This window comes from Haemaphysalis longicornis, unplaced genomic scaffold (assembly GCF_048455015.1).
Source record: "Haemaphysalis longicornis isolate Haplotype H1 unplaced genomic scaffold, Haemaphysalis longicornis Haplotype H1 scaffold_2, whole genome shotgun sequence".
Classification (NCBI taxonomy): domain Eukaryota; kingdom Metazoa; phylum Arthropoda; class Arachnida; order Ixodida; family Ixodidae; genus Haemaphysalis; species Haemaphysalis longicornis.
Window position 1 is genome coordinate 135,651,557 of NW_027526295.1, and position 16,219 is coordinate 135,667,775.

The window sequence follows — 16,219 nt, forward strand, 5'->3', positions numbered from 1 at the left end:
CAGCGGCATGTTACGGGTACATTTATTATCCAAGTGAAAAGAACGCTTCAAGTCATTATAACTATCGGCCAAATACGCTGTTTCGCGGAATGGGATCCCCGCCGGGTGTTTCCTCCATTAAAACCGTAGCTTTCAGCACTGGCTTCCTAGTACGTAGTTTACAGCAGATGTGTTTATTAGTACGATCCCGTGCATTGTAACGAAATCTTATGCGGCTAAGATCCCAAGTATGGGTTTCATGCTGTTACGCAGCGGTAAAATAAGTCATCTATTTAAAGGACTAGATGATCCATTTACATTATTTTCAGGGTGGCTATAATGGAGCGTCCGCGGAGGCTGCGCGATCGACACACAGCTTCTTCGTCGTTGATCGTCGAGCCAAGAGCGGTATGCCCAACTGCCCTCTTCGTCTTCTCGTGACATAGCCCACGCGTCGAAAGTGGCCACCTCAGTCGAGGCCCAAGTAAATGTTGGGGTGCTTTGAAGATGCGTATGAAAGGATAAAACAGTGGCAAACTTGTGGTCTCCACGAGTTGGGATGCAGAGATCAACACGGATTGAAGGCGGGCCAGTTGGTACATAACTGAGTTGTAAAACAGCGGGGAAAGGGGGCTAAAGAAAGGGTTCACAGACAGAGCGATGACTAACAATTAAATTTATTGTCACTGAACGGGCAATAAATAGGAACAGATAATATACACGTGATATTTTTCTTTAAGAAAGAAATAACAACTAAAGGGAATTACGCTACAATCAATTCTTTGGGGTACACAATAATCTGGTACAGATAGCACCTGATAGTGATAAGGTACAGCAGTTAATTGCTGACCATATACCTCTAACGATAAACGTGCTGCCCTACAACATAGAGGACCTGAACACAACGTTTGCAATCGCCCCTTGTAAACCTTCTTTTGTCGGTAAAGTGACCCGCAGCTTTTGAAACACCGCCAATGGATCATTGCTACGCGCGACTGAGTGAGTCATTTGAATCTTAAACGTTTGCTGCCTGACAGATACCATCGCCGTTTTCTACTTACATTGATTTTTTCCCTCTCCCTTTGTAATAATGTTGGGAGGTTTGGAGCAAAGGGAAATCTATTTTAGGCTTTATCTTCATCGGTCACCAACAGTAGCTGTTCACAAAGTTGGAGTATTAGGACGTGTTTGTTTGTGCACAAAGTTTTGCCGATTACAGGTGTTTTGTCCACAAAACAACCCAAATGCCAAGACAAGAAAATAAACACTTACTCGACGAAACGTTGTTTACCCGTCGTTTGACCACCTAACGAACGAAAGTTTTATGACAAGATGTGGTACGCCCATTAAAAATCAGAATAGGAATCGTTATTTATGGAACGGGTTTCTTTCAATAGTATGTAATAGCGACAAAGGTAAATAGCCTGTGATCGAATCGTAAACGTCTGGGCTAAAAAATGAAAGGAACATGGTTTAACTGTAAAGAAAAAGTTGAAAGGCATACAGAAGCCGAATTGTATTGGCGCATCATTTCAAGCGTCGTCTGACGGCACTCCATCCCAGAGGTAGAGTCATATACCTAGTGTTGCATCCTACTGTGCCCAGATTTTTAAAGCTGACCTGGCACAGTAGGGAACATGTGGAATTGGTGCCGGTGTCGAGGTGTGTTCCGATCAGTAAGGCCAAGGAGACTAGTGCTTGTCCGAACGCTGCTCGTCTTTTATGGCCGAGCCCCTTAGTGGCTGGGGCTGTTGGCGTCTCCTATCGTCGTTGTAATCGTCGTTGCATGTAGTCAGGGCACTAAAACAGCGTGAACCTCGTTTACGCTCTGCGGTGTAACGTAACGAGTACTAAAAAAAAAAAACAACCCCGGAACACTCGTTTACACCATGCGCTGGAGCGCTTCGTAACGCGTTATAAGAAAACACCGGGACATTCGTTTACGCCTCGCGCTAGAGAGCTTCAGGCTTGAAAGACAAGAGTATTTTATAGCAAAGCTGTATACCTCTACCCCCCAACGGTTTCATCTCCGTTGGCGAAAACGCCAAGGCGCCAAGAATAGTTTTGTCCACTGCATGCTTCGCCCTTCCCCACGTTTCAGGTAAGTGGAGATGGCCTGGAATTATTGGTTGTTGTTATTAGTGATATTCATCTTTTACTTACTTTGCCGTTGGCGTCACATCCCGCGGTATCAGCGCGAGAAAACTATGGTGGCCTTCGTTCGGGAATTTTATGAGCATGCCTGAGCAGGCAAAAAACACAGCGTTGCACCTTCAAAATCATAAACAAATGACGGCTCGAATCGCGGTGCTTCACAGGGCTTTTAGGCGTCGTTTTTGACGGGTAACAGCACTGCCATACATAGGTACTATGATTCATTGAAATAGTGCACCCACTTGCACAAACCTGGATTGGCTTATTGCTGGCAGCTTTTATTTGAGCAGTTGCACCTGACTAGGCTGATATTGCATGTAAATAAATAAAATAAGACTTGTATGTGCATAATAAATACCCGAAACGCTCTCCTATAACTGATTATAGCAATCGCGTGTTCAAAACAAGCTGCAGCTAACCATTACGTTTAGGTCTTAACTTGTATGGTGCGCTAGCGTTAGTACGGCGTCGAGGGAGTGTTTTGGAACGAAGTTGCTGCATTTACCATTTATGCTTCCCAGCTACTGAATTGCAGTGCCGACAGGCTAGCCGCAATAGGTTTAATCACCACGGCAACACAAACACAAAGGAAGTCTGCACTTGCGCGGCTTAACATAAGGGCATGAAAAGTTGTGGCTTCGGGGTGTTGGTCAGTTTGAAAGAGAACGCGACAGTGTCAAAGTTTAAAAGTGTTTATGCTGGTGGCCGGACTGACATTTGAGTTTTTTATAAGACAAACAGAAAGCGAGAGAGCGGGGTAGATAGGGAGAGGGTGAGAAAGAGGGAGAAGAAGAAAGGGTGGATGGAGGGTGATGTTTTTCTTGAGTAAGATTCACTGAGAGTTTACTGAAAGGGAATGAAGAGATGGTATACCCATTGGTTTGGACCGGAATACCAGGGCCCCAGAATACCATGGCGCCAGCGGGATTCCTGTTCTTTTTGGGCTTGCTTTTCCTTTCGCACGTGCCGGCGTTGCACTGCCACATTTTTTCCCTTGCTATCGTAAAATCCAAACCAACAAGTGTTCCTAAATAAATGAACGCGAGTTCATTTAGCTAGGAATTATGCATACTTTCCTCAAAAGAATTACGTATATTTTTTCTCATATGTACTTACAGTTTTCTTTGTTTGCGCTGAACAACGGGGAGATTTATCACAATTACGCGCCAGTGGTTCGCGAGTTTCGAACGCTCATGACTATATAAACCGCTTGGCTTTCGAAGCCTGTGGGTTACGCCGTGAGTACACACATAGATAATTGCTTTATTTAGGTGAGAAGCAAAGATGCTTTGTTGGGAGAGAGGTAAAAAGGTAGTGGAAAGAGCAATTCAGCCAATTCTCACTGTTCGCGCACAGTTCTATACATATTCATGCAGAGGGTCGCTGTTCATATGGGGTTCACACTTCACTCGTTTTATTTTCCTTCTCACTTTTCGCACAGACTTAATCCTGGCAGATGGAGCGTGTGTGATGCACTCTAGGGGAGTCGGGCAAACTGATTGATTGCGGGGTTTAACGCCCCGACGCGACGCCGGTGATGAGGCGCGCCGTAGTGGAGGGCTCTGGATTAATTTTGACCACCTGGTGATCTTTAACGTGCGCCGAAATCTCGTACACACCGGCGTTTTTGCTTTTCGCATCCATCAGAAAAGCAGCCGCCACGGCCGGGAATTGAACCCGGGACTTCGTTCTCAGCTGCACAACGCCTTAGCCACTGAGCCACCGTGGCGGGTAGTCGTAAAAGCTGCTACACCGTTTTGAAGAGACAATTCCCAAGATCGCATTCGATAATCAGTTCAAAGGTTGGTGGATCTTCCCGCACACGGCGTAAGTGTTCGGATTCGGATGTAGTTACCGGGCCAATAGCTAAAAGCAGCGCACGGCTCCTGTCGAAGGCGGGACAGAGCCAGATTAGATGAAACAAAATGTAGGACAGTTGCAAGTTGGGCGAGTTGGTACGTGTTTATACTTAATCACAGCGCGAAGGACGGGACAGACAAAAGACTAACAACTGGACAGGCGCTTAAATAAGTAAATAAATGATGAAAGAAACAAATAAAATAGATGAAATAAATTTGGCGTGCCATCCCAACCAAAGTGCGCGCAGTGGTGGAGCCCGGACGCTGCAGGAGCTGTCCATTTGTTTATAACGTGATCGGTATAAGCCGCATTAGCGTAGACTTTGTTCGCGAGCTTGAGAGAGGCTCAGAATGTCGAGGACTCCGTCCGGTGCCGCATATTGCATGCGTTGTCTGCTTAGCTTCCTCAAATGCCGAAGCCGAAGTTGCCAATCCGACTTGTCAGATCTGGTTGGGGCATTGGGAACCGCGCGAGGGGCTTCAAGTCGTTCCCTGGCAGCAGCGTGCGCCAGAAGGTTGCCATGTGTATCTATAGAGTGCCCGGTATCCAGGCAATGAGAATCGTTAAGCTTTCTTCTTGTGGGTCGCATGCCGATATCATAATGCGTGTCGCCGTTCTATCGGGTGAGAACTCATGGCTCACCTTATTTATTTACCCGTTGCGATGACGGTTAAAACACGACTACTATTGGAATGCCAACTGTAGCAAATTATGCGCAGTAAATGCTCTGGGAAAATATAAACATCAAATCAAACATTCACGAAGTGGGTTTCACATAATTATCATTTGTTATTATAGAAAACGTGTACATTTGGATTTCGTATGAATGTTTCGTTTTCCTCGTGTTACCGTTGTCGTAATGGTTGTTAATTGCGTTATTCTATTATCTACAACGAATATTCATGACAACAGCTTGTTACCGCCTTGAAGGTGGAAATTTTTTGGTCACATTGATTGTAAATAATAAGAATTACCACTAGAAGAAATGACGCGGGTTACATGCGTGGGATAACAGGTACACGGAGGGGATCTATAAAAAATACCATTTGTGCTCAAATAGAATAGAAGGCCACGCTAAAGGTAGGATGTACGAGGAGCAGGATAACCATGGAAATGAACTATTTCGGATCCAGTGCAATGTTGGCTCGAATAGCACTCAAGCTTAAGCGAAAATTAGACAGTGACGTTATGAAGCTGTTGTAGTGTTCAACACGGATTCACAAGGACCCAGGAATGTTTGCATGAAGTCGTTATAAAAAAGGGGGGCTGATAACGGAACGTTTTGACAAGTGAAGGTCTAGGTTCGCGTCTCGCAGCTGCTGGACAAGACAAGTATATATGACCCGCTTTCTCACAATCATTATTCATAAACGGCTGCTAAAAACCCGCTGTCGGAGCGACTTTCTGACAAGAACGAGTAGATTTTTCACAGCTTGTCGAGCTAATGGCAAAATGAGGAAACAAATAGCTTCTGGGCAAGGACTCGTGGCACTGCTTCAGATGTCTTCCGTTTTCGAATCAACTTCAAGGACAAAAGTGGCGAACTCGGCCCTCCAGTTGGAGATACCATTCATTCGATGAACGGAAACAGCGCAGTTGCAGAATGAAGCTCGTAACGCTGCTGATTATTCTATCAGCCGCACTGTGGGCGGGCAGTCAAGTGCCTTTTGAAACCAGGCCCATGAATTACTGCTACGAGCGGTTGAGTGAGTTTCAAAAAGTTTCTGTTGCTCTTAACAGAAAATATTCTCCTGTTTCTTGGATGGATTCATTGCGAATGGTTGTGGACTGCCTTATATACTGCAGTTGATGAAAATGGCACAATGTTATCACATTATGATTATTGCGGCGATTCTAGGAGAAAATAATGAAGGCCGTAACGTTATTTGAGGGAGGAATACAGATCTGTTCTCTCATTTGCTTACAAGCCCATCTGAAATTTGAACTGCGGCAGTAGCATTAACAAAACGACAAAGTGCACTCACTAAGTAATTCCAAAGAACTTAAAATCCTCAGAGCTGTTAGTCAAGGCCTGTGCCGCCTGTTACAACCTTAGTCCCGTCTTCCGTGCCATTTTTAAACATTAGGACACGCCTTCCCATCTCACAACATTCTACGTCAATTTTGAAGCGTCGGTGCGTTTAAACTGCTCGGCGTTTTCAAGGTACGGATATAACGACATATGTTAATACGATGAAGTAATGGCATTTGAGATACCACGTTTCTGACAGTCAGTTGTCTGCAGCCATCCCGTCATGGTTAGGCGGACAGATTTGTCCGTAACGGCAATGGCGATCAAGGGTGCCGCAAACCTGGAGTCGCTAATAAATCCTTGAACATACACAAGCTGTGTCCCCGAGATGCCAAAAGAACGTGGTACACCTCAGGCGAAAACACGCGGTAGTTCCCGGTCTACCTCGCCCTTTCGCTTACCGGATGCTTGCGTAATTGAGAAGCAATTCCCTTAGAGTAAATGAATTAGAAATTCAGTAAGGAGCAGCTTACCGCCAAATACACCCACAGTAAAATTGTACACCTGAATGGAAATATCCGGACAAGTGTTTATAACAACCGGCGATTGGGAACTTCCAACTTTTATTTCATCACAATGGATATGCTGGCATGTACCGTATTTTGACCTTCCAAGCACTGATTATTATAGGGAACACAATTACAACAGGTAATAGCAGTACTGTTCCGATTCAAATAACAGTGAAACCGCAAAAAAATAGTGAGGGAAAAATTGTGGGCTTTGCAATTGTCCCAGAAAAAAAACAACACTGTCCCCACTAAAAATGATTCCGCGGAGATACATCTCGCTGAGGCACAAAGAACATATCCTCTGAAGCTCAGAAATAATATTTGACGTAGGGGAGTTTTCTATTATTCCAGTTAAAATTCTTCGCGGCATCTATAGTACCATTATGGTGGTTTATTTTCGAACTACTACTGCGTAATTGTATTTGTGGCGATGCAAGGACGTTTCAAAACCGAAGCGCCAATTACAAGAAATGGGGCATGCCTAAAGAGTGTCCCACCCGCTCAAAAGTACGCACCTATAGGCACGCCAATACACCCACGGGGACCACACAGACACACAAACACAGACACACACACGCACACACAATTTCTCTGCATATATAAGGCGACTATACTAACAAGATTTACGGATGCATGTAACCACCAGGTAAGTGAATATTACGGAGTCGTTACTCAACACAGCCTAGGAGTGGCTCAAAGAGATGTTTAACTGGAGCCTTGAACGTACGGTTCATTGTTGACATCTGTTTCACTACAGTATACGCGAGAACATCAGGTGTAGAAAGATCTCGTGTGTTTAATTTTTATCTTCTTATATATGAGAGTGCAAAAAAAAAACAGCGTAATTGATCCGCTACCCCGAGTTGGGTTTTTGAAACCCTGGTGAGGTTTGTCCTAATACATAAGTAGAAATATTTGAATTACATGCTAACATTTTTCTTTCTGCAGACCCGGTTGAAACAGCAAAAGCGACTCGTATGGCAACCTACATGTTTTTCTCTTGCAAGGATGAGATGCTTAAGTTGAATGTAAGACCGGGCATTATACAGGTAAGGTTCAAAGTGACATTTATGCAACTAATGTTATTAGGCATCGCTCCATTTGGTGTTAGAAACTCTTTTTACACATTGTAATGCTCATTTCAGCTCATTTGGATGATATGTTGACAGTAAATAATTACACTTTTTGTTCAAATACCACAACCGTTTTGTAACATGCTGGGTCTATACATCCATCGGTGATCAGTAGAATTACTTGAACAGACTATTTATTTCATTGTATTATATGACTGTGAGAGGGAAAGAGGTTTCCAGCCTGCACCACATATGTATCGCAGGGACATTGTATTAGGTACAGAACCATATTTTATAATCCCACCACATTTATTGTAACATCGTATAGGTCGAAAATCTTTCACAGTATTTTACTCCAGCTATCGCGGACTATAACAAGCAAAGCAGTTTTTCTGTAAATAGCCAGACCACAGCGAGGGGAAGTAAGAAAAGACCATACGCGCTAAGCTGTCCTACAACAAGAGTAAACAAGTATTGAAGGGAATTAGAAGAATAAATAAATAAATAAATAAATAAATAAATAAATACATAAATAAATAAATAAATAAACAAATAAATAAATAAATAGATAAATAAATAAATAGTTATATTTAAAATGTAAAAAATTAGTATATTTAGAATTAAAAAAACAGCACTCAATACCTTTTCCGGGAACAAACTGACACTCGCCAGAAAAGTAAAAACAATAGGTAAAAACAATGATGTTTCGGGGCCCGTACGGGTCCCTTGTTCACGTATGAAACGAAAAGCGGCTCGGCCATAATTATATATGCGTGGAACGTTGCAAAGCGCATGCGTATGTCGTAGGCATGGGCCCATGTGTCCGATTAAGAGCCTGCGGGGTTGATTGGACGAGTTTTCGTCGAACTTTGGACTACAGTCAATACCTTTAAAACGTTCGCGGCATAGCCCATCTAAATAAAAGCGCCCCAAACACGGATAATGTACTCGCTTTTTCTGGCTGAAAAAACGCATGCCTGAGAGCGGCACGCAGTCGGTAAACATTTCCTTGCATAAAATGTAGGAGGAATTCTCCAGATAACACCAAATAAAGATAGGGTCTTACGACCTATTTATTATCTCGCTAAACGACGAAGACAGCACGGCAGTATTAAAAGGCTGACACTTTTATTCATTTGGGGGTCTCTTACATTTTCAGTAAAACGTTGGTGATTGAAACATTATAGGCAGCTGCATTGCGGTAAGGACATATAAGCGAGAAGGACGTCTGGAATCGTTTTGTCTATTCCGAAATGAGGCACACTGATATCGGGTAATAAAAAAGTATCTCAAAAATGTATGTTTTTTAAGGACAGAATACGTAATGGCTGTTTTTAAAAAATGAGAAAGCTTCACAGTAGGGGTGCTGGCGGCCTCATCTTGCTTATTCTTGGTTCGCCTATGTTTATGCGCGGTTACGGTTGGAGATTCGGGCAGGTTTCCCGCGGGTATATCCTCCGTGACTAGGTCAAGGTATCTGCGTGGTGTCGTCGTTGGGCCCCCAAAGAGATATGAACACTCAGTAATTAAGGCATGTGCAATGTATGTGAGCTCGTAACTCAAGATATTCTACCCCTAGCTGAATTTTTGCCGCCGCTTCAATGGCGCTTTATTTGGGATTGTACCGAAGTCGTCGCATCCGTTCACGAGGAGCTCCGCAGCGGCTTTTGCGCTGCGGTTTCTCTTCTTTGGGAATGACGCTCTTCTTCTGGCGCCCTCTGTATCCGTACTTCGGAGACCAGACTGTTGTACCTCCCATAAATTTACAAACTTTCCGTTGAAAGTTCACTGCCAGGATGGTTTTGTTCAGACGCTTTTACATCTCTCCCAATGTGGATCGTGTTAGCACGCGCTGAAACCCGTGGCACTCGGCGCCTTTGTGCGAGCTTTCCTGTGCTTTCCACTTGAGCCGCGAACGCACGTGAACTGGGGAGTTGAAGAGCACGTGAGCGGTCACGCCACGAACGATGGCCAGAGTCTTCTGGAAGGTCGAGTGGTGCCAGCGCGCGCAATAATGTCTTCGCTAGGCGAGGTATTCCTGCGCACTTTCGCCGGCTAAACGCCAGCTCAAACAGCATTGCAGTCATAACCGCTTTGTTTCGATATATATTAGAGCCTTGACAAGCAACGGTGTTTTGCCATGAATACGCTTCTGCTTAGAATCTATGTAGAATAAGCAAGTTGCCTCTAATATTCCCCTCCGACTACTTCAATTATTTACAAAAAAAACATTGCTTAGTCAGAAGGCTGCAGAAACAATAAAGCAAATTAAACATAACAGCTAATTTCCTATTATTGGAATGCATCTCGTTAAGTCATTGCAGTCATTTTTTTAAAGCTGGCTTATCTCTGATTTGACATCTAAGCAATTATTCATGTTTTCTCTTCAACAAGGCTGTTTTCACGGTGAATATGAACATTGTCTCAACTTTATTGGGATAGGACGAGCAATATTCGGCACGAAGACTTCAGCTTAAAAGAGCATCAGGCTGGTGAAGATAACTTTCCTTCCTTGACTACAAATACTGAAGCGTTTCCAAATACTAGAAATACTGAAACGTTTCCACAGCGTCTTCACGTCGGACACCGGAGTCTCCAACGGCCAATACCTAGCGCGCTATATACCACTGACAGGCGCCCGAGACTGCGTGCTGAGGTATGAGAGCGTGCCCTGACCCGATTTAAAACGCAGTCGCAAAGCAAAATTACGATTCTTGTCACAGAGAGGAAGTTGAAAAGAGAACGGGCGAATATCTAATAGGGGCATAGTCCTGTACATCAAACACAAAATTGTTTGATTGTGGGGTTGATTGCGCACCGAAGATTCACAGGCGATGAGCCGCGCCGCAGTGGAGGCCTCTGGAATAATTTTAACCACCTGGAGACATTTAACGTGCGCCGAAATCTCGGACACACGAGATGTTTTTGCTTTTCTTGTCCGTCAGAAAAGCTCCGCCGCGGTCGGGAGTCGAACCCACGTCCTCGTGCTCAGAGGCACAACGGCTTAGTCACTCAGCAACCACGACCGGTAAAACCGCGCCAAGGCAGGCCATGTCGAAACGAATACTCCACAAAGAAGGGCATGTCGCAAAGGGCACAACCAGGCATAACATTACCCAAACAAAATTGTTGCTGGGAGGGTAGCTTTTGATCGAAGAACATACTGAGTTACGCAAAGAAACACACGCAAGAGGACACGGAACAGCCGCCACAATGCGCCTGTCCCGTGTCCTGTCTCTTGTGAGTATTTCTTTGTGCTACTGAGTAAGTTCTTAATCCAAACGAAAGATACGAGAAAGCGCTGTTGCCGACGCGTTTAACACTAGCGGAAAGGAGAGAGTACTGAGAAGTTCATGATAGAGTGCAACACTTTTTTCAACTTGTTTTTAAATCTGAAATGCTTTGTGAACCTACTCAAAAACACATCCAGTACCTAAAATATGGGGTCACAAGTTACCTGAGCGACAAATTGCTGCTGTATGCCCATCATATAACTTTGACTATTACTCTTTTTTTCTGTTTCCTGGTCGTTGCGTTCGTCGAGCGCAGGGATGTCGTTATTAGAATGGTGTAGCCGGTATTGGCCGGCTTTCCTTCAGTGCAGCAACAGACAGATTCGACAGCCACTTTAAGGTGAAAACCATACAAGGAAAGGAGAACCGGTAGGCGTATCTACTGCCAATGACACAGTGGCGGCGCTTCACCTTGGTGAATTACTATAGGTTGTACAATTCTTCCACGCCCGATGACAAGGGTGAACGTATTAGGCAGACGGATTGCAGATTCCTTTCAATCTTTTGTAAATATGAAATAGGGCGAGATAGTGTTTTAAAGCCCCAGTGTGGCGTGTAAAACATGTTGCAACTATGTGGAGTATCCCAGAAATCAAACACCTGTTGACCCAAGGATAAGACCGACTCAAAGATCAGAGCGGTATACCGTGCATAGCTCGTGCTTTGACACGATGGCGATTCTGTTCTTTCGAGTAGAGGTGTACCCCTGGTCCATTCGTGGTCAATTGCTGCTTAACGTATATTACATCAATGCACCCATGATAAACTATTATATTAAAACATACCCCTAGGTGTGGTTTCTGTGATATCACATCATGTTCGACCATAAAACGTTCCATCACAGCGCTACACTCAGAATTAAAACGAAAGTAAGGAAATTGAACAAGTCCTTACTAACATCACAATATTACAGAAAATCCAAAAATAAAACATTCAAAAATTACAAAATTCCTTATAGCAGTTCCAAGAGCGCGGTACCCTCAAGAGTCCGAATTTATTGCTACGGGTCATTCGTTTCCTTAACCGAACGCACAATAAAAGTGCAGTTTGAACGGGTAACACCAAAAAGCACAGTTACTTTCAAACCGTATTTTGTACGTGAGGATAACTATAAGGCCACGGAAAAGTGCTCGCATTTTAAGGTTTGTGAGGTGATTGTGAATTTCGGGTAACAAACAGAGGAGAAACAATATTCCTCCGTAAAGAAAGAAGAGGCAAGTTGACTGAGCTATAGTGTAAAGGATAATATACAGGCGGTACGGTTGCGTTCTAACACATCTGTGGCTGTCTGCACCGATTTTACAGTGTTTGAAACGAGATCATGGCCCACATTCTTTAATAAAGCGGCTTGTTTGAGTTTTAAAATCACAGGTGTCTTATATAGCCAAAGATTTAGCGACGAAGGTGCCATGGAAAATTTCCTGCGTAAGAGAAAAGCATGCGTTTATCCTTGTTATATGTATTCGATGTGGCTCTACCAAGACGGTAGAGGGGTTTTGTGAATTCCTAGATTTTTATAAGCCGCTTTTTGTTCAAGCAACAAAACATGCACTTTCTATTCAAGAGAAAAACGTGGTTTTCTTAGCCACAGCCAGATCAACAGTTAAGTTGTTTCACGCCTCCGGGATTCTGCGGAGTTTAAAAGAATTTCACTAGTGCCTTCTAAAGATGAGTGCTTGTAATGTGGCTCGCCATTCTGAGAAGGGTGGCGAAATGTCAGGAAAATGATTCTTATATTTGGTGGACGAGGTTACGTTCTTAGAAGCAATGTAAATGCATAGTATCTCTTATTTAGATTCAAGAAGATGTCATACTGTTTCGCCCTTGAGAGCAGCGTGGTGGCGGTGGGTATTATGGTGCGTCTGCAGTACTTCTCTTCCTGGTTTTGCTCGAAGTTGGTTTTTAGAAAAGAGACCTCGGGCGTTTCTGTCAGCCCACTCAAAACCGGTGGAGAATAGCACGGGTTGTGTCGGTAATTCCCAGTGGACTCGAGAGGTCGTGCCTTGATGGTGTGTTGAACAGTTTTTTGGCGTGCTATAGATTACTCAAAAGCACTCGCAAGATAATTCAACAGCTCTCATAAAAATGGCTGATTGTGCCTTCCACGGTAGTTTCTGGCAGTTTTAAAACGTTATCTTTCCTACAGAGACCCAAACGTACCAGTCTGCGGCCGAGTTAAAACTTCAAAAACAATCGAGGGTGGTGGCTTTCAGGTCTGAATTCAAGGTCGACAAATGCTTACGATATCTATAGGAAATTACGTATCAAACATTGCAAAAAACACAAACTTCATTGCATACGCTGATGGAACTACCCTGTGTTATTCAATACACGAATTAGCGAGGCTCATAAATATAGCAAACCTTGCGCTGGTGCTGCTAAACAACTGAATTACAATATATTCATTTAACTTGATGCTCCAAAAATGTGGGGCTATTTAGGCCTACTTGTTTACGATTAACGTGGGCGCGTGCCTTACACTTGGTAACTTGTTGCGTAGAACTGATCCCATTAAAGAAGAGCCGTGGTGTTCTTATTCATACAAAGTTGCTTTGGAATGAGTACACTGCACTAGCCTTTTTGCTTAAGTTTTGTGCCAATAAGCATAAATTGGTTGTTTATATCTCATTCTTTTACTCAATCTGAGCTACTCTTTTTTCGTATAAGGAAACACACCTGACGCTAATTTTATGAAAGTTCCTAAAACACAGAAGAGGCTTTTCACACAATTTCAGCCCTTTTTGTGGTCACGACGGTCACTCCGCATATCCTTGACAAACATGGAATGCTTCCTGCACTAGCACACTTATAATGCACCCGTACAAATTGATGGGTCCAGAGCTACCATCATCCTCCATAAGGAAAGCAGTAAAATACCTATATGGAGGGGCGTCCGACAAGGAGACACAATTCCTCCATTGTTATTCACAGCATGTTTACTAGAACTATTAAGAACGTTGGATTGGAAATAGGTGGGAGTAAGGGTTAACAGAGAATACCTCAGTAACCTCAGATTTGCTGATGACATTGCCTTGCTAATTAACTCGGGGGACGAATTGCAAAGCATGCTTTCCGCACTGGACCAAAAGAGTAGAACTGTGGGCCTGAAAATTAATCTGCATAAAACTTAAGTAATGATCAATAACCTCGGGCCAGCACAGTGGTTTTTGGTGGATGGCGAGGTAGAGGAAGTGGTAAGCGAATATATCTACTAAGGCCAACTTGTGACCCCGGATCCAAACCACAAGGCAGAGATAATTAGAAGGATAAGAATGGGGTGGAGTGCCTACGGCAGACATTCCCAGATAATGAATGGCAGCCTACCATTGTCCCTGAAGAAGAAAGTGTATGACAGCTGCATCTTACCGGTACTCATCTACGGGGCAGAAACTTCGAGGCTCACTAAGAGGGTTCAACTTAAATTGAGAACGACTCAGCGGGAAATGGAGCGGAAGATGATCAGTGTAACATTAAGGGACAAGAATAGAGTGGTGTGGGTCAGGGAACAAACGCGTGTTAAGGACATATTAGTAGAAATTAAGAAGAAACGGGCCTGGGCAGGGCATGTAATGCGAAGGCAGATGACCTTTAGTCATTAAGGGTGAAAGAGTGGATCCCTAAAGAAGACAAGCGTTGCAGGTGGCGGGAGAAAGTTAGATGGGCAGATGACATGAAGAAGTTTGCAGGGATAATTTGGTCACAGTTGGCACAGGACCGGGGTAAATGGAGATTACTGGGAGAGGCCTGTGCCCTGCAATGGACGTACATAGGCTGGTGACCGCACCAAACCATTCTCATGTCAAGTTATCCCGCTGGTGTAAGAGGCACGTAGCATACATACAGAATTATCCGGCCCATACATCTCTAGATAAAGCATACGCAAGAGGGGTAAACGTACCTGTAAACTAGCCTGAACACGTACTAATCACGTTGGGAAAATGGTAATGCACATTCTGCCAAGCACGCTCTGCTCGTGAGGACAATAATAGAGTTCGATCCTGATAATACGACTTTCATGGGATCGCGCGGACGCGTCGTACGATAGAGATACGGGTAAATGTCAACCTAATAGACGGCCTCACGTGACAGGTGGGCTAAGAACCTATTTAAGGTACTATATTTAGCGCATTCCCGCGTAATTTCCTAACCACTCAACTGAAATTTGTTGTTTCTAAAAATAAAACCCCTGTTTGGTTACCCCCTCCTGCCCTCCGCGGCGTCTACGCCAGCCCGCCAGCCATGCACCGCGTGCTACGCTACCCCCGTGCTGTCCGACTCTATTTATAGCCCGCCAACTCCACGCCTCGCGCATGCGGGATAAGGCCAACGTGATAGGGGAAAAGGCGATAGTTGGAACTGCCAAGACCAAGAGAAGCGAACAATAGTACGAGACAGCGGAGTACGAGACAGGAGCTGAGCGACAACGTGGCTTTAGAGGAGACTGATAAGCGGAGCAGAAAGAGGTGGCGAGAGCGCGTCGCAAAAGAGAGTAACTTAAATGAACCAGGCGAAGAAAGCGTAAGTTGGGTTGCGTCGTATGTGTTTTTACGTTCGTCGGCTTGATGGTAGCTTCAAATTGGGGGTCCTCCGCGCCACTTGTCTAGAGTTTGACTTCTCGCGGTTGGCGCGTCGGTTGACTCCCGCCGACCAGTACCCGCCTGCTTGCTGGCCTCTGCTTCCCTACGGGCCTTCGCACATCAGGCAGCGTCAAACGAAGGTTAAGAATAACGGAAGAACGGGACGAGGCTGTGAAGTGGTGTAAAATATGAGAAAAACGCGGGTTTATCCTCACCTCGATGCGTTGTATGAAGCGGACTACGTGCACCAAAGCGTCGTATTTGCGGGATTTTGAATACATTGTTTCTATGGGGAGTTTGCCGGGACCGCGGTGTTACGCCGTAAGAACCCGGTCGTCGTAAGACAGGGGGACGCATCATCGGGGTTCCACTGTAATCTTACAGCAGGCTATGCCGCGTATGCCTGTTGTTTTGACGTCGAAATTTTTTCTTGTTTTTATTTTTTCCGGTTCTGTTTTCTTTGTTTTGATTTATTTTTCTTTCTTTTTTCTGTTGCATCAAGTGTGGTTCGTCAATGTTTTAATAATTGCAATGTTTTGTTTGGTTCAACATAGGATGCTACAACATACCACTTGCTGCTTTTCGTTCTCGCAATGTACGAGGTGTGCAGGCCTCTGCCAACTGTCAACAAATACTTTTTCCCTGCACTATCCGGCTACTTATTTTTATAAATGTGCTGTGACAAAGAAACTTGAAGGATTGAAGGCTGAAAGGTGCAGCCTTTTCGTGCGAGCTGGATAAC

General features: G+C 44.3%; 1 protein-coding gene across 1 annotated transcript in view; it reads left to right on the forward strand.

Annotated features, from left to right (window-relative positions):
* Window positions 1-5,562: 5,562 nt before the first annotated feature.
* The window catches only part of LOC144167410 (uncharacterized), a 31,450-nt gene continuing 20,793 nt past the window's right edge, over window positions 5,563-16,219 (forward strand). Inside the window, exons 1-2 of the mRNA XM_077696680.1 lie at window positions 5,563-5,699; window positions 7,483-7,583. Coding sequence (XP_077552806.1) covers window positions 5,597-5,699; window positions 7,483-7,583 — 204 coding nt within the window. The 5' untranslated portion in view covers window positions 5,563-5,596. The remainder of the gene's footprint in view (window positions 5,700-7,482; window positions 7,584-16,219) is intronic.